The sequence below is a fragment of the Equus asinus genome, chromosome 12, assembly GCF_041296235.1.
Source record: "Equus asinus isolate D_3611 breed Donkey chromosome 12, EquAss-T2T_v2, whole genome shotgun sequence".
Taxonomy (NCBI): Eukaryota; Metazoa; Chordata; class Mammalia; order Perissodactyla; family Equidae; genus Equus; species Equus asinus.
Window position 1 is genome coordinate 82,100,723 of NC_091801.1, and position 19,205 is coordinate 82,119,927.

General features: G+C 43.7%; 1 protein-coding gene across 13 annotated transcripts in view; it reads right to left on the reverse strand.

The window, feature by feature from the left end:
* Window positions 1-19,205, reverse strand: part of TRAPPC9 (trafficking protein particle complex subunit 9) — a 623,416-nt gene that overhangs the window by 594,106 nt on the left and 10,105 nt on the right. For 6 of the 13 annotated variants that reach the window (XM_070481661.1, XM_070481659.1, XM_070481654.1 and 3 more), the window contains exons 2-5: window positions 15,502-16,095; window positions 13,102-13,131; window positions 7,002-7,147; window positions 5,244-5,372 (exon numbers count right to left, since the gene is read on the reverse strand). In XM_070481661.1, the coding sequence (XP_070337762.1) occupies window positions 5,244-5,372; window positions 7,002-7,147; window positions 13,102-13,131; window positions 15,502-16,085 (889 nt within the window). In that variant the 5' untranslated portion in view covers window positions 16,086-16,095. The remainder of the gene's footprint in view (window positions 1-5,243; window positions 5,373-7,001; window positions 7,148-13,101; window positions 13,132-15,501; window positions 16,096-19,205) is intronic. The other 7 variants (XM_044781131.2, XM_044781133.2, XM_070481657.1 and 4 more) reach the window with 2 other exon arrangements.

Consider the following 19,205-nt stretch of genomic DNA (forward strand, 5'->3'; position numbering starts at 1 on the left):
AAGCTGCCTGGGACTGGCTGAGTCTGTCCAGATCCTGGATAGAGAATTAAGTTACCCATTTTCCTGTATCCCTAAAGTTCACGGAGAATGTGGCCTTATCAGTCATAAAGGTGACATTTACCTCCACCTGCCTACTCTTTTGTCTCATCTCTCAATTGCCTGGTGGAGAAAATTGGACTGTAATTATTGGGCCCCCTTAACCCTCAACGTATACTAATTAACTATAATTCAATGGTTTCACGTAGGTGCAGGGTGGCTGCACAACGTCCCTCTCTCTGATGCTGCTGCTAAATCATGAGTATAGGAACTACCGATCCTCTTCAAAGATTTCACTTATTTCTTAACTGAATTTTTCCTGATAAAAATCATATTTTCCCATTTTAATTTCTTAGTAATTGCCAAAGACTATAAAATGATGGCTTCATACAAAATAATAGCTAAATTTTGGGAGATCTTTTATGAAACAACCACTGTTCTAAACACTTTACTTAATTTCTCTCTAATATTGACAATTGTACAAAGACGATATTAGCATTCCCATTTTACAGACAAGGAAAAAATTGAGAAAGAACTGACTCAAATTTGCATGACTGCACACTCAAACCCAAGTCAAAAGACTGGGCTCTCTCCACGATAGCAAATGACCGCCCATTAATTAACATACAACAGTAAGTTCAATACTCAGAGAGTTCAATTCGTTTTTCAGCTTTAAGGTGCTCCAGAGACCTTTTCTATCTTTTTTATAAGATCATGGCTGACTGGTTTCTAATATTGGAAGAAAAGTCTAATTTCGCCATTGTTCGCACAGCAAGTCTGAAATTTTCACGCTGAGATGAGAGAATAAAAATAAGATATAACTAGAATACTTTTTCTAGGTATCCAGACATAATGGACATTGTGCTATGCTGAAGCATTAAACAAAGAAATCAAATTAAAGGAACGTTGTCTTCTTTTACAAACAGGAAAATTGACTTTTAAAAGTGCAACAGCGCCACCTATGGCCAAAAAAGGCTTCCCAAGTTGCTGGAAAAGATGCAACCCAAAAATTGGCTGCATATAAGCAATGATCAGTAAGGATTTTAAAAATAGGATGCTCAGAGACCATAACTAAAAGCTTAGCTAGCACATACTGAATTCTACTTCAGGGAAGGGAGTGGAAGTCAGTACTTAATCTTAAATCTTTAATGATGCTGAATATAAACAAAAAACACAGGATCATGGTAACTAATCTTAGAACAGGAAGGAATCTTAGGCACTCAGTCCAGCCTCTTCACTTTACAGATAGAGGGGTGAGACCCAGGGAATCTGTCCTTCTAGCAAGCTGTAGCAAAGCTTACTCCTACACCTTGTCTCTTGCACTATACCAAAAACCAAGGGATCTATACTAACCCTATATTCATAAAAGTCACATCTGCATTTTTCCAATAGTGGGAAGTCTAAGTCTTGCAAAATACTTCCCAAAGGGCTAGTAACTACACAACACACAATTTTATTGAAATACAAAAACGTTTATTGACATATTAAAACAGCATGAGCTCCCTTTTATTCTCTCTATAAAGGAAAAGTGACAGATGTCGAATCAACAGTTTAATTTTTTTTAACCTACTAAGGTACAGAAAAAAAAATCAAAATTTTCTTCAATCACCAAAGAGATAAGCTTATTCCCTGAAAACAGCTCAATATCAATTTTTCTAAACTTAATCGCTATGGTCAAATTCCTAGTGATTGAAAGGTTTTAGTGGACGATTACATGGCAATATGAATTCTGAATTGTAAAAATATACATTCTGTACACATAATATTTAAGTTCTTCTGCTTAAGGCAATTTAGCTATTCCCTATCCTACTAGAATGACACTGATTTCATCAAAATTTCATATCACACTAAAAGAAAGTAACTGAATCCTTATCACTTTAAATCATATTCATATATATCATATGCATATACGTGTTGAATAAGCACCAGAAATAAATCACCCTCTTCAGTATTCAAACTTGCTGCTTCTAAACAATCTATGTCATTGTGATGGCGAATTTTTACTGAGCACCTCTTAGGGGCTTTACATACATAGTATCTAACTCTCACAACCCTACAAGGTAAATAACATTATTCTAAGTTCACAAATGAGGAAATATACTTAGGCCATAAGTACAAAGCTGACAAGTCCCACGTCCATAAAACTTATATATTCATCATCAGGAAAGAAAAGAGTATAGATTTTTACTTTCGCTCAACATTCACTGAATTAATCTTTTCTTCCGTACTAAAGACTACATAAAACCAATTCAGTCTTTATCACTTTTTCTCTCAACAAGCATCACTAGAGAAAACCAAGAAATAAGTCATTAGCAATGGTAGATTTTCAAAACCCACTGCTCTTTGCATTGTAATTTTCTGTGCTTACAGAATTGAGAAAACAAAAAGATACTAACTTTTTAGTTTTTTTAGCTGAGAATAAAACATTTGTGAAAATGCACAATTTTAATCTATGCAACTCTATCTCATGTTTTCACTGATAGCTCTTCTTTTAAGACCTTCTCAGGCTGAGACCACTAAAATCTGTCATTTACGAACTCACAGAATTTCAGAATACCAGTCAATGGGAGGCTGATGAGAGGAGCAATTAATGCATACTGTGCAGTCATACCAACCTGGGTTCAAGTCCGGAGCCTTCAAGCACATGATTTGGGGCAAGTTACCTCATCTCTAAACCTCAGTTCCTCACCTGCAAAAAGGAGGCACTGATACCTACCCTCAGATGCCTGTTCTGAGGTAAAACAGAAAGCATTTGGCACAGCCGCTGGCCTATGGTGGGTGCCGAATAATTCATGGCTATGTTGATAATTATGATGATGGTGATTACTATTAATAAACTAAGATAGACCATAAAGGAGAAATAGTTACATGTCAAGAAGCATTACCTTTTGGACTGAGTGCAGAATGTCCTATTGGTTTTTTTCATAAACCAAGTTCTGTCTGTTAATTATAGACTTACAGGTTCATATACAAGTCCCCAGAAAAAAGAATTAGTGGCTTCTAACCTTTGAATACTAAGAAAGTAAAGTTCAAAAAAAAAAAAAATTAAAACAAAAGGAGAATTAAAGCAAAAAGAGTTAGGGACTACAGAATTCTTTTTGAAACTAAGATGACTCAGTTTTAAGAGGGAAAAAAATCTCTTTTCTCAGAGGAAATCTGCTTGAATACTATGTCATCTGGATCTGAGATATCTAGAGTCTTTTAACACTATTCATGAACTCATACTACCAAGTCTTAAAACAACTTGAACAATCAACAATAATAACAATAGTATTAATAATAGCTGCTAACATTTATCAAGTGCTGGCTAGGATTGTTCTAGGAACTTTATATGTGTCTCTCATTCACAAGAACCCTATAAGTTACTATTGTTATCTTCCTCATTTTACAGATAAGGAAATTGAGGCACAGGGAAATTAAGCAACTTGTTCCAGGTCACGCTGACATTAAATGACGCCTGTATTTCTTCTGTTTTGCTGTTGAAAAAGGAACCTGAGATATAAATTCAAGGAAGAATGTTAAATAATTAGTTTGTCTGGTCTTCACCTCAGATAGTAGACGCCATAAATTCCTGATGTAAGACGAGGTTGCCACTACAAACTGAATAATCTTGAAATTAATTATCCAAGATGAAGTAACATATCTGTTCACACTGTCAAGCCCATTAATGCATCTGGACCCCCCACTGCTGGAAAGGGAGTAACACTATCACTGATGTAAGGAGATAAGCGCTCTCTCAGCTCTAGTCTGGGTTTCACTGGAGGTTTTCCCCAAAGACCGTCTCCAACAGTAAAAGTTCTCAAGGTTCTTACACTATGTAAAGCTAAATAAAGACATTTCTCTACTATAGACAGAGCAGTTTTTCAAAAAAGCTTAAAATTGTTTTTGTCTACACTCAGCAAGGGGCAAAAATGAAACACTTTCCAAGACTCTCGAGTCTCACTAATCACATCCACAGAACAGCCTCGGTGCATTATAACTCTTCAGATCACAGGGGACAAAAAACAACCTCCAGCAAAAGGACGCCCATGGAGAGCACAGAAAACTCTCTTCTAAAGAGAACATAAGGCACGTTTTCACCTCTCTGAGTGTGCTGGAGATTTTAGCATCTGGTCACTGACTAGAGAAGACAATACGACTTAAAACGCCGTAATCTCATACCAGAGACAGCACTTATAACGACAAGGAATAACACAGGTGGTGAACACTGACGGAACATCTCAGGTCAGAACCAAAGCTCAGGAAAGGCAGGAGCAGAGAGATCCTCAACCTCAGACTTTCTACGTCACTTCTCAGCCTGCTTTACTTTCCTCCCAAATAACTGAGACACCACTGAAACCATTAGGAATGCTGTGCTGAAGAGCAATAAAATATCTTCGAGAACCATTATAGATTCATCTAAGCAGTTCTACAAAGAGCGCACCCAGATTCAGACTGTGCGGCTACTGTAACTGGTTCGGAAAGGCCGGCTCTGCATTCTTTGCTGGTGATAGGGGATGGCATAATGCAGGAAAAAAAGAAATTTAAGGCTCTTCCCCAACCAATACATGCCAACTACCGTAGGCTTTCTCTTTGAGGAAAAAGGTATCTAAAAATCTCACGGATTAAAAAACACCTGGCAGTTTTGTGTATAGCCTTGATCTCTGCATTCTGTGTTATTATCTTTGTGATCTGTGCAATATGACAACTATATCCTGGCAAGTTCATTCATTAACAGTCAAAAGGGTCAAGTTTATTCAACAAGCATTTGTGGGTCTGCTCCTCCAAAGAAGACTTTTCACTCTTCATTGGTGCTAACAAACATAAGCAAATCAAATTTAACTCATTAAGAGAACTTCAAGAACCAGGAAAATAAGAAACAGCCCCCAGGCCCTGATTTAGCTATTAAATCATAATTTTCATAACTCACAGAAATTATAAAAAAGACCCAGAAACAGAACTTCAAGGTTGGTCTACCATGAAATTTTATGCAAGTTTTCCAGGAATCAACCAATCATTGTACTCTATTAACATTATTCAATAAGATTCAAGAAGATCAATAAATATCCAATAAAATCAGAAGAAAATGTCTCATGCGCAAGATTTCTGATTCAACCGGTTTTATACTTTAAACAATAGTCAGCCTTAACTCAGAGGGACAAGTAGTAAATTACTCCCACTTGCAAGACCGTAGATGAGGCCAGGTCAGAGGAAAGAGCGGAGCTTACCCGGTCGATGTCTGTTGGCTGCTTCAGCAGGAAGAGAGCTGCCCTGACACCTTCGAGCTCCAGTCTTACCACCAGTTCCAGCAGGATAGTGATAGATGACAGAAGCTGAACATAACCCTTCAAGGGCAGCTGGGCATTAAAAAAAAAAAAGTACAATTAGTAAAGTTAGTGGCCCATCATTAGCTCAAATTGCAACGGCTAAGAATGATTTGAACAGATAATGTGGAAATGCCAATTTTTCCCCAAAACAAAGATCTCCACACACCTTCTTTAGGAACCCTACCAACCCTGGTGACCACTCTCTGGGTGTGAGGTACACAAGTGGGTACCATGCCTTCTGGATAAGTACCTGCTGCAGAGGCCCTAATGCTATAGCTCGAGGGGATACAGTTATATTCCACCAATCAACAACAGGTATTTATAGACTTCTCTTTCAAGAAAACTAAGTAAAACTCATATTCTGTCTTTCTCACCCTGCTTAACCCTTTATCTCTTTCTTTCTTTTCCGCCATCTCTTCCTAGTTCTCACTCCTTTTCTTTCCTACTTTTATTTCTCTATCCTCTTTAAGAAGCCAAATTATGAAACCTAAGTCCACTTTAAATATTCTTATATTTAATGTGTTCTACAGCACATTGTTAAGCTTCCATCAAAGAACTTACTTGGTTACTTCACTCTGACTTGTATTATCATAAGTGACCGACAGACTAAACCGCTTCCTCAAGGAAAGAACCCTACTTTAATTCTTACTCACACAACATTCATTTAACAAGAATTTATGGGACATCTACAATATGCCAGATGATGGAGACACACAGACCATGCCTCCCACTCCTGTGAGACAGTCCCTGAAGGAGAAAAACAGCTAAATACGCAATTCCAGCACAAAGGGTTAGCTCCACAATAGAGAGAGTTCTGTACACCCTTTGCCTGGAGGGGTCATAAAAGGCTGCCCTTTGAAGTAGGTTTGTTGTTTTGTTTTGATTTAGTTTTTCAAATTGAGATATAATTCACATACCATAAAACTAACCCACTTAAAAGTGTACAATTCAGCAGTTTCTAGTATATTCACAGTTGTGCAATCAGTACCACTACCTAAATTCCAGAACATTTTCATCACCCCAAAAGAAAGCCCAAACCCTTTAGCAGTCACTCCCCAGCCCTCCTCCACCCAGGCCCTAGCAACCTCTAATCTGCTGTCTGCCTCTGTACATTTGCCTGTTCTGGACATTTCAGATAATTGGAATCATAGAATATATGGTCTTTTGTGTCTGGCTTCTTGTACTTAGCATGATTGTCAAGGTTTGTCCATGTTGCAGTGGTATCAGTATTTCATTCATTTTTAACATTCCACTGAACATTTGAACATTCCTGAGTAACTGTACAGATATATCACACAGTGTTTCTCCATTCATCAGCTGATATACAGATGAAGAATGAGTGTAAGAGGTGACAGATGTAGGGAATGGTATTCTAAGCAGAGGACAAGTTGTACTAAAAAACAACGAAGGAACAAGGAGAGGCAGTGGGTTTTCGAGGAAGTACATGCGGGTTTCAGCAGGACTGCAGTGCAGGCCTGGTGGGGAAATGGCAGGAGATAAGGCGGGAAGTTACCCCAGGCGATGCCCACAGCAACCAGCGCAGCTGACTGCTTCTCCTCCCTGATCTTTTATTTTCAGAGCTATTTTTTCTGTTTTCTCTTATTTGAAATAACAGCTGCCATAATTATATATCTGATCATTTTCATCAGATAATCTTACCTCCAAGCCACAAAAAGTCATTCACTGAGCGGAGAAGTTCCACCGACATGTGGTAATGTACCAAGGAGTCCTGCAGCATCCCGGCCTGAAGACATAAGTCCCCCACATGTTTCCGCATGCGTCCTTGGCATCTCTTCTTGTAATGTCTAAAAAATAAAATGCACGGAAATGAATCACTGTTAATGCACGACTTCTACCCCAAAAGTACACTGGCTAAGCACTATTCAACTCTCTCACTACAAAAAAATTGCTAAGAAGGCAACATTAGGCTCTATAATTGAAAGCCAGAAACTAATCATTGCCAGGTACATGAGCTGGAAAGGTCCTAACTTCAAAAACTACTGCCAAGTTATTTTCTAAACGTAATAGGTACCTAGGACTTCTACCATACATTTCACTTAGACAATAGTAGGTAGGATTCCTCTTTCCAAATTTTCCAATTGCAACATTAGCACAAGAAAGTTTATGTTTCAGCTTTTTAAAAAATCAATTATCTTCCAGTTTCTTAACTTGAAACCTATTATTATTTTATAAAGAGAGCTATGTGGCGTATTATAAGCCAACCATTTGGTTTTTGCAAACAAGACCTCTATCTTCAGTATTTCAGAGCAAACTTTAATAATGCTTTGAGAGGGTGGGGCCTGAGCACTCACCAACAGCTCTTTAAATATGGGCAAGGATGTGGTATTAAATAATGCAAAGGTTTCTAACTCCCTATCAACTCAGAAACCAAAGAAACTATGCCAAAATCTTCCTTTATCAATTTTAAATATTCCTATTCTTTTTAATATTGAATTTCCTAAAAGATACGATTTTTTTCTAAGAAAAATAGCACCTGCATTAAACTTTCCCTGACCAAGAAAGCAATCTTATCAAGAATAAAAACCCCAATAGAAATCCAAAAGATGAGAAGTTTCTAGCTATTTTCTTTTTTAAAGATTGGCACCTGAGCTAACAACTGTTGCCAATTGCCAATCTTTTTTTTTTTCTTTCTGCTTTTTTCTCCCTAAATCCCCCCAGTACATAGTTGTATATTCTAGTTGTGGGTCTTTCTAGTTGTGGCACGTGGGACGCCGCCTCAACGTGGCCTGATGAGTGGTACCATGTCTGCGCCCAGGATCCAAACCATCGAAACCCTGGGCCGCCATAGCGGAGTACACGAACTTAGCCACTTGGGCACGGGGCCAGCCCTGAGAAGTTTCTAGCTAAATGAATGTTATTGACAGACCTCAATGCAGAGTTAAATCCCATCATATCTAACTCGAACGAGCTCAACACACTCTTTGGCTACCCTGGAACTTAGCTTTTCTGTTCCAAATGTTGGGTGAACTAGGATTATCACATAAGGCAGAGAGGGAGAGAAGAGGGAACACCAGCGTCCATTTGTTTTCTTCCAAGCCACACAGCAGTGTCAGGACAGCCGCACCAACAAGCCTTCCCATAAGAAAACACTACAGCTGTACTGCCCCTGCCATGCCCAACCAGGCCCCCCACAGCTCTCTCTCCCAGAGGTCACCCCAACAGCCTTCTAATGATCTCTCGGACACTCCCCATTCTGTACCAGCCCTCCCCTCTGTCCCTACTGCCTATACACACACACCACACACCCCCCACATGCACACACACCACACACAACCACACACATCACACACATACACACACCACACACAAATACATTCACACACTACACACATACACACACCACAGACACACACCATACGCACACATATACCACAGCCCACATACACACACACACACACACAGTTGGAGTGGCCTTCCCAAAGCACAAATCTGATTCTGTCACTCCCCCACTCCAAACTCTTGAAGCGCTTCCCAACACAGTCCTAGCCCCCTCCCACGGCTCCCGCCTCCCCTCCTAGCACCGCCCCCTGCCCTCTCCAGCCTTCCTCCATTACCAGAGTCCCCAGTGACCTCAGGTTCCACCTGACCCTTTCTGCCTAGCTACTTCCCACTCTCCTGAGGGCTCATTTGGACTGCCAGTTTCTCAGGGAAGCCTTCCTGCCTCCGGCCTCTGCACTTTGGGTTAGGGGTGCCTGCTGTGTTCCTGGAATATTCTATGCTGAATCACCTTCTGACATTTGTAAGCTCCAAAAAGGTCAGTATACTTTGTTTACTGTTGTGTGTCCATCCCTCTCCCCTGGACACTCAGCCGTGTCTGTTATGAGTAAACAAATGAATAGATGGGTCTCAAAAGGGACCAACAAAACCAGGACTACCTCTCCTAAAGGTCCCTCCCTGCTGACATCCCTCACAGCCTCCCTCTGTTGTCAGTTTTAAAAACCAAGTTCCTGCAAAGCCCACATGACCAGGCCCTCTCCTGATAGGCGTCCTCCTCAGCAGGAGCACGCCCACCCTGAACTCCGGGAGATGGACCACTTAGAGCTTTTCAGCACAGGGCGCTCGCCCAGGCCCCGCCCCACAAGCCTCCAGGCCTCTGCCCAGGCTGCTTCTGCCACCTGAGCCACCATCCCTGCCCCTTCACCTGGCTGACTCTTACTCTGCCTTTAAAACTAAATGCAGAGGGCTCTTGCTGCAGGAAATCTTCCCTGGAGATGTCCTGTAGCTCTCAGCTGGGCTGCCCTCCACAACAGGATTGCAGTCACTATCCGGGTATCTGTCCATCCCTCCGTTAGGACTATGAACTCTCTGAGGGCACTTGGGAAGAGGAGAAAGAGAAGAGGGGAGGAAGGAGCCAAAAGCCAAATCACAGCCCAAGTCCCTAATGTGAGGACTCTCACTTATGTGTCACACGCCACTGGACTCATTAGGGGAAAAGGTCCCCCAAACAACTGTGAAAGCATCTTACTCGGACAGCAACATAATGCACTGTGTAGGCATTCTTTATCTTCACCTGATATAAAATGATAGCAGAGAATAATATAAACTGCACAGAACTTCAGGGAATGCGCCCCCTGGACTTAGGAGGAACAGAATATTACTACATCCAACTCACAGAAAGGCAGTTCCTGTGCCTCTCCCGCCCCAAGGTGGACAGCGCTTAAGTTCAGAAGCCTCTAAGGCTTACTTTGCACTCACGCATCGTTTACAACCAGGTCACGGTTGAAGTGAAATGAAAACACACGTCTCTGGGACATAAAGCGCTTCGATGCCACCTAACCATCAAAAGAGCCTGAGCTTCGTGAAATAGACCTGCAGCACTTCAATGAGGGATGTTTTTCTGAGAGGTTTCAAAACTGATCTACTTTATCATTACAACTCTAACAGGGAGGTAACAGAATTCGTAGAGAGAACAGGCCCGTGTTTGAATTCTGCTTCAGCATTTACTAGCTGTGTGAGGCTGGACTAATTACTTAACTTCTCTGAGAATGCTTCCCACTCTGCAAAATGGGTCTGCCACCGGCCACCTCGGATGGCACTGATATGACGTGAATGAAGTACGCAGGCAGGACGGCTGACTGGTGCCTGACATAGAGTCCTGTGGGTTCCCACCTCGCTCCCCTCCTCCTTCAGACTTGTATTGCTCCCCTAATAAGTATCAAGCCCCTGTGACAAACTGTCCTATGCATCTTGTATCCACCTAGTACAGTGCCTTACACTTAGAAGGATCAAAAAAGAACTGTTTCCTCGATAGAAGCTATCAATGTTCTTAAGAGGTTTGTTTTTAAGTCTAATTTTGGGGAAAAGACTATTCCAGAACTATCCAAAAATTCTTCTACATGTCAGCTCCTCTCTCCTCAGGCCCCTATCCCATCTGCCTTTTGTTCCATGGAAAAGACAGTCCACTCGGCTGGGACCCTCCTCAGGCCCTTCCCCCCGCCTCCAGGATGAGGGGCACTCCGTCTTCTCCTCACTCCCACGCGACTCCAGCTCCTGAGGAGGCTGGCCTCCTCCGTGCTGCTGCCAGAGTGATCTTTCTAAGATGCAAATCTGCCCACATGATTGCCTTCAGATTTCTTTAGCAACTGCCCCCCACCCCCAAGCACCTTTAGGATGAATAGCAGCTGCTCCTAAAATCCCAAACTCCTTAGAATACTACGAAAACCTCCAGGACCTGGGCTTTCCTCCGACCCCCCTGGGTCACATCAGAGTACCCAGGGATCAGCCCTGGACCTTCCTCCCGCCTTTGTCTACACCTCTCTAGATGAGCTCATCTACAGTCACAGTTTTAAATACAAGCTAAATATTGACAACTCCCAAGGTATACCTCTGGGCCCGCTCCTTCATCTGAGCTCCAGGCTCACAAATCCAACTGCCTCTTTGAAATCATCACTTCAATGTCTAACAGGCACCTAAAAAACATGTCCAACACTTACTCTGCAATCTGATGCCCAGCAGGCACCTCCCAGCCTTCCCCTTTTCAGTAAGCAGCCCCACCACATGCCCAGGTGTTCCCGTCAAAAGCCCAGGTGTCATACCTGACTCCCTGTTTTCCTCACCCTCGCCCCCACACTGAAACCAGTGGCAAGTCCTGTCATTTCTGAAGTATACCCCAGCTTTGGTCCCGCAGGACCACCACAGGACACAACCAGCTCACAGCAAAAGTGTGCTGAGTCATGGTCCTCTGGAGGGTGCTCACTGAAGAGGGATGTCTCTCCGGGCACCCGTTACTTGGGGAAGCCACTTGAGACCCACACAGGAGGCCAAGAGGACGGTCCAGGAAAAGGAACTCATGGTTCTCCCGTGGTCTGAGCTCCGGAGGGTCCAAGGTCTAGGAAGGCTCCCAGTGAGAGGACACACCTGCCACAGGTGAGCAGGTGAGAACGGAAGAACCCAGGGAAGGCTATTCTCCCAGTGATGCCCCCGGATCTAGTAAGCAACGCGAAAGGCCCTGTGGTCCAGGGCGTCACCCAGCCATCACAGGGTCCCTGCCCTCCATTTTCAAAGCCAGACAGCTTCAATTTCTTGTACTTGCTACACTTATTTCTGTTTTGTTCCCCAGAACACGCTGGAATCTTTCAGAAAGTCTGGCCTGTCTCAATGGAGACAAAGTAAGTGAAGCATGAAAGTGATAACATTTGGAACAGATCATTAAAGGAAAAACAAGGCCTTCTGGCCAGCATGGTGGTGGCAGCGAAACTTTTCCCCATGAGTGAGATGGACCAGGGGGAAGAATACGAGGCCCTAGGCCAGCCAAAGATTCTCCCCTCAGGGCTACCCTGGGTGTTGGAGTTTCACTACGGCAAACTAATGACATGTCCATCAGTGATGGACATTAGGCTCAACAATTACAGAAATAGCTATTTCTTCCCAACACAGGGTTAAAAGTAAAAGCGGGAACAGGTAAGGGCCTGCAGATTGCCAAGGGGGGCCTGAGGGGGGCCTAAGGTGGGCCCCAGAGCTGACTCTGAGCATTACTGGCTAAGGCACATAGGGAATGGCAGTCAGTTACAGAGGTCCTGTGTCCACAGATCCAAACACACTAGCTATTTAGGAGACGGCCTTATTTTCCTGATCCTTGGAGAAGTCACTGTCATAAAAGGGGCAAAAGACTGGTATAGAGTTGAGAATAGCCTCTGTCCCTTTACGAAGGAAGGTGGCTACGGTGAAGTCAAATCAACGGCATGCTTGAGGGGAAAGCAAAAGAAAATCTGGTAACCGCTTCTTCCAACAGCGTCCCTTTGAGGCCAGCATAGTCTCGCACTGGCCACACCTTTACCAGTGACTGCTGGTCGATAAGCACCATCATGCACATCACACAGCAACAGCCAAGAATCACGTGCCTAATGCGTTCATTTAAAAGCCAGAATCAAGCAAGGCACTGTGGTCTTAGACTTTCCGAGTTAAAATAGCCCGTGAAAAATCCCTCTGCAGCCGCCTAAATCAATTAGCATCTCATGTCCTCAATACAAACAAAAAATTAATAAAGGCTCATTTGTCACCAAATACTAAGTAAGACAAAACAAGTTCCCCAAAGCAAGTATTTTAACAGACATCAAACACCAATGGGTTATGCACTAAAAAAGCTAAAATTTTTAAGAATTAGAAAATAAAAAGATGACCAATATAACAGATGGATCTAAGCAGCAGTAAGTTTTCATTTTTTAAAGCAATGGAGGCAATGGGAAGGCAGCGCATAGGGAAATCTAGCTATTTTCAAGGCAATATGTTCACAGCCTACCTTTTCAGACCCAACAACACACTCACAGGGCGGTATGATAGAAAAAAAAAAGGAAAAGAAAAGAAAGAGGAACAAGCAAAAATTAGAAACACACAAGAACAAAAATAACTTCGACAGCTACAGCACTACGTGTACGAGAATTCACCGGGGGCTTTCATGAGCTGGGTCTTATGTGAACCCTGAAGTAAAACCCACCCACCCCCAGTGCTCCTGGGACGTCGGCCCACCTGCCATGGGGCCCATCAGTGTGGTCAGTGCATCAAACCAAACTACATCTAGAGATTTCCTTTCAAGCTGCAAAATACGATCTCATTTCAGGTTGGACACTTTTTATCACTCCTACCAAGAGATGTACGAGAGTTAGGCTCCGTTCCTGCACCAAATCTTTTGAAAAACTAGAGAAGTATGGAGCCTTGAAAGCAACAATGATTAACAGAGATTAGAGGAGAAGGTGCTTGATTTGAGGTCACTGGTGTCATTATCCCACTGAAGTTCAAATGACGGCTGGGTGTTTACAGTACGGCTAGAATAGAAAGGACCCACTGGGAGGGAGGGTTAATCCACTGCCGTGTTTCCAGTGCCTAGAGCCGTGCCTGGCACCTGGAGGCTCTCGATAAACACTTGTTAATATTATTAGCCACTACGCACCAGGCACGGTGTCCCGAAACAGTCTTCCTACTCCCGCCAAATTGTGAGCACAGATTTAAAAAGGCAAAACAAGCTGGGATTCTCTGGTGGGTCTGCAACCTCAAAGCCAATGAGTCTATGAGCCAAAAATGTCACCAGCACCAAAGGAGTAACAAAGGAGAGGGCACTAGTGGTGCACTGTGCAGACCCACTTTCTAAGGGATGATGACCACCAGTGCCTGCCCCGCCTGATGGCCCAGGAGGCCCAACAGGTGAGGTAAAAGGCTTTTGAGGTGCTCTGGTGCATACAGCAGCTTTGTCCCTCAGCAGCTGCCCAGGCCCCTAAAACTGCCCCCTCAAATCCAAGCAATAAAAGGGGGGCGCTGGCAATGCAGATCACAGGGCCACTGCAAGGATTAAGTACAGGTCGTGGGTATGACGTGCCTTGTCCTTTCCCAAGGCCACATAAACATGTCCAGGTAAGAAAATAAAAATTACTCCAGACCCTGCAAAGTCACACATGCAGGTGTGACTTGTGCTACTCGGTGCTTCTTACTTGCAGGGCTGGCCTGGGCCTATTTTTTTCTCAACTCTGTGACATCTTCTCCTCCGACTTACCAACACCCAGAAAGTCAGTGTTTGATCTTAGGTAAATTCAAGAAACATACTGAGGGCCTTCTTTGCAGTGGGCACTCTGCCAGCATGTACACTGTGTCATTTAGTCCTCACCTTGGAGACCATCGCCCAAATTCCACAGAGGACGGAGGAGACTCAGTGCCCAAGGCACGAAACCAGAGAGACACCGCTACCCCACACTCTCCCCAGCAAAAAGGACCACCTCTTGGAAAGAGCTGCAGCCTAAGCTTGCATCTCGTCCTCTTGTGCCCAACACATGCCAGAATGGCAATACAAGAGAACAGAACAGAGGGCAGAGAAGAGCTAATTGCAATGCTGGTGCAAAGTAAAGCTGTTGACTTAATCACAGGGTAAATGTGAGGACTGACCTTTTCCTGCTCTGTCCAACACTCCCTGTTCTACAGAGAACATAAACACGCTCTCCTCTGCTCGCAAAGCGAGGAATCTGACGCTGTGGCTACCAGGTAGGGAGAAGGGGCCAGACCCATGCCGAGTGCTGGGTGTGGGAGGCAGGAGACACAGGCTCCGCTTCCTGCTCAGCTAGCACCTAGCTCTGTTGCCTCTCCAGACTCAGCGTCTCATCTATAAACCCAAGGGATGAGACCGAATAAAAGTTTTCAAACTGTGCTCTAGGGCAGCACTGTCCAAGAGAAATAAAATACAAGCCAAGTAAATAAAGCTAAGTTTTCTAGTAGCCATATTTTAAAAAACAAGCACTTGAAACTGATTTTAATAATATATTTTATTTAACCTAATATATGTAAAATATCATTTTCACATGTAATCAATATAAAAATATTAATGAGATATTTTACATTCTTTTTTCCGGACTAAGTCTCCAGATCTGATGTGCATTTTACTTACAGCACACCTCAGCTCAGACTAGCCTCCTCTCTAGTGCTCAAGAGCCACAAGTGGCCACGGTTACCATACGGGACAGCAGCACAGGGGGTCCCACGAAGGGTCCCAGCTGGAAAGGGGGAGCAAGTGTACCCACTAGCCCTAAAAGGATTTCCCTTACCCAAAGGCTTTCTAGCCCTTGCTGCAATAAAATCCCACCATTTGCTTATCCCTTCTTGCTGTAAGGAAACAACCCAAGCCCAAAGCCAAGGAACCTGGGCCCTCAGGCAGACTTACCTACTATCTGTGTCCAAGCCTACAAAGTCTTTTTTCTCAAACGGGACACAGAGAAGGGGGATCTTATCCCCAGACTTGTCCGTGGCCCTATCCAGACGCTTGGACTCGAGCACAATGAAGAGCGACTCGATAAAGTCCTCGATCCTCTTCTCTACCGTCTCACAGTCCTCGTAGTTGGGGTAGAAGGCCACATCGGTGCGTGGCTGCTCGGTGATCTCGCCCTGCAGCCCAAAGACAAAGAGCCGGGAGTCGTAGAGCGTGGAGCCATAGATCTCCTTCTGCACGTGGAACTTCTCGAAGGTCTGCGGCCAGTCCTTGGCCGAGAAGCAGTCTGTGATGGTGATAAGGCCCACAACTTTGCGGTGGGTCTGGAAGTCGCCCCACTCGTTGTTCTCGGGTGGGTAGTGGTGCCTGTAGCGGATGTAGAGCACACGCTGGGAGTCCCGCACGCTGATCTGGCTCACAGAGGAAATCCTCTTGTAGATCCTGAAGAAGTTCTCTTCCGAGATGATCCCCACAGGCTGGACCACCACAAGGAGAGTCTGGTGGTCCTCAGCACACTGCATGTAGTCAGGGACGCTCATTTTGAAGTCCCTGCCCAAAGAGAAAAAAAGGAGACTTTGAGGTGCACACTTTTGAAGGCTGTTGGCCCGCTTTGGGACACAGTGATTCTGACACTTGGCACGTGGAAGGCAGGGTGAGCCCCGAGCAAAGCTGCGGAGTACATTTTGTGCTTAGAGTGCTGCATATGGCCACCACAGCTCTTATTCACAACACCATAACCCCTGGACTAGGCTTTGAGCCCCTGCGGAAAAGGGTCTGTCTCTTATCTTTCTATTTCCAGCACCTTGCCAGGTACCGATGTAGAGTCAGTGCTCAAAAATGTTTGCTGAAAGAATGAATGAACAAATGAATGAACTGCTCCCCCATCCCCTCAGCAGGATATAATGAAAAGAACCACAGTAGAATCACCAGATCTGGATTTGAACTCCCGTCTCCCTGAGCTCCTCAGCTGCAAAATAACGGAGATAATAAAACCTGCCTTATAAGACTATGGCTGGATTAAAGGAGGTTGCAAATGTCAGGCACCTGGTACTCGGCCTGACATAAAAGCAGGGATAATATACATCTATCACCCCTCCTTTATAAACTGTACCACCCTGAGAGAGTTTTCTTACCTCTCTGAGCCAACTTCATCAGATATGAAAAGAAAACATTACCTGACTCCCAGTACCATTGAAGAATGAAATCAGATAACCCATATGAAAGCATCTGGCCCATAGGAAGTCTCGATAAATTTTGCTGAATGAATGAATGACCAAATGAATTGAAGTCCCTGCCCAAAGAGAAAAAAGAAGACTTTGAGGTGCACACTTTTGAGGGCTGTTGGCCCACTTTGGGACACAGTGATTCTGACACAGACCATCATAATGGAGATGGCATTGCCCGGAAATCAGAAGACCATGTTCAACCCCTGACCCTAAACTAACCCTCTAGGTGACCTGGGGCAGGCGGGTGTGCTTCTCTTAACCCCAGTTTAATCATGAATAAAAATGAGGATAATAGGGGCTGGCCCCGTGGCAGAGTGGTTAAATTTGCACACTCCGTTTTGGCAGCCCAGAGTTTCACTGGTTCAGATCCTGGGCACAGACATGGCACCGCTCGTCAGGCCACGTTGAGGTGGTGTCCCACATGCCACAACTAGAAGGACCCACAACTAAAATATTCAACTATGTACTGGGGGAATTGGGGGAGAAAAAGCAGAAAATAAAAAAGAAAGAAGACTGGCAACAGTTGTTAGCTCAGGTGCCAATCTTTAAAAAAAAAAAATGAGGATAATAATATATACCTCAAGAGGTTAGTGAGTCAATATTCTGGTTATGCTATTATATTATAGTTTTGCAACATGGTACCATTAGACGAAACCGGGTAAAGTGTACATAGGCTCTCTCTCTATTATTTCTTAGAACTGCAGGGGAATCTACATTATATCTCAAAATAAAAAGTCTGATTTTTTTAAAAGCATATTGAGATTAAACGAGCTCACTGTATCAAATACAGAAAATACCATACAAATAGGAAAACACCTAGCCCACCAGATGCACTCAGTGAACACTGCCGCTGCACCCATCAGTAGGTTCCGACTTCACAGTATGGGGATGGGTACTCATGGCCAGAGGCAGCTGTACCCCCAAAGCTAACCAAGCTTAGGCTTCAGGCCCCACTTGCAAGAGCCCCTTCCGTGGCCCTATTTCTAACTTTTTCTTAAATAGGAACTCCAAATTGCACAACCTGCAGGTCATCAAAACCTGACTGCAAATATCATGGCAGTAGCACTCCCAGAGGAAACAACAAAATTAAAAGGCCATTTCTACAAGACCTCTGTATAATTCTAATGGCAGGGATTTCCTCCTGGACTGAGAGGAAGAGGACTGGGAGGAATTTTGGACATGCAGTCCCTGAGGCCACCTAACTCATGATGGATTTTAGATCTGAACCTTCACCTTCCACAAACTTCAAAATATACACGGACAGAGGGGTATGAATAAGATTTTTTTAAAGGAATCCCTGGCCCCTTAACATATCTTGTTTCTATCCAGAACATAAATGGTTTATGTGAATATTACTTCATTTAAACCTTTAAATATCACCTCAGCTTTACAGATGAAGAAAATGAAGCAAAGAGAGGTTTATTACATTGTGCAAAATCATAGAGAGGCCACATCATAGGCAGTATTTAAACCCAAGCCCCCCACTCCACGCTCACACTCTGAAGGATGATGTCACTCTCTCCTCTGCCTCTCTCCTGCTCCCTCTCTGCAAAACTTCTCTGGAGAGTCTTTTCTGCACCACCTTGGAAAGAAGCAAAATCACAAGACCCTTCCACAAAGAGGCATGGCACCCCTCGGGAGAAGTACCAAAATCTTAAGGGTTAGGGTTGAGGAGGGAGATCTGAGAGTTTTGCATTTCTCGAAAGGAGGCATGGGTTTAAAAGAAACTGAAAAACATTTATCTGGTCTAAGCCTTCATTGTGCAGAGAAGAAAACGGAGGTCCAGAGCAGATGAGGAAAGGGCCTTAGTAACAAATACTGCCTCATCACAGCACCAAGAAAGCCCTGGGCACAGCTGAGGAGATGAAGGACCTACAATGCCCAGGAGAACAAGGGTTAGAAAAAAGAAAAAGTCATACAAAGCCTTCTTTCTACAATACTGTACAATGAAGTTTCATCAAGTTATTCAATATGTTTGCATCTAAAATTAAGGTAGGCTATATCAAGGTATAACAGGTTCTAGAAATTGAGAATTTGGAAGCATAACGGAAATTCCAACCCTTACTGTGGTTTTTCCCCAATTCAAGTGAGTGCTCAGTGGATCACTCTGTGCCGGGCACTACACTAGGCATGGAGTTCTCCCAAATACAGATCTTTATTAACATGTGCACAAATCACATATAGGCCTACCTCAGAAAAGTCACCTACAGGTAGATCAAATTAGTAAAATTTAAAGTGGCATGCATTATTAGCAAAAAGGATGCTGCTGTGGCATTAGCAGTAGGTGGCAGGGAACTCTGGTTGCACCAGTCCGCCAAGGTGGTTCAAGCACTGGCTGTGACTCTGTGTGACCAGAAGTGAATCATGGAGTTTTACTGACATTTAGTTTTCTCTTTTGTGAAAGGCTACAGTTGAAACTAATGATCTGTAAAT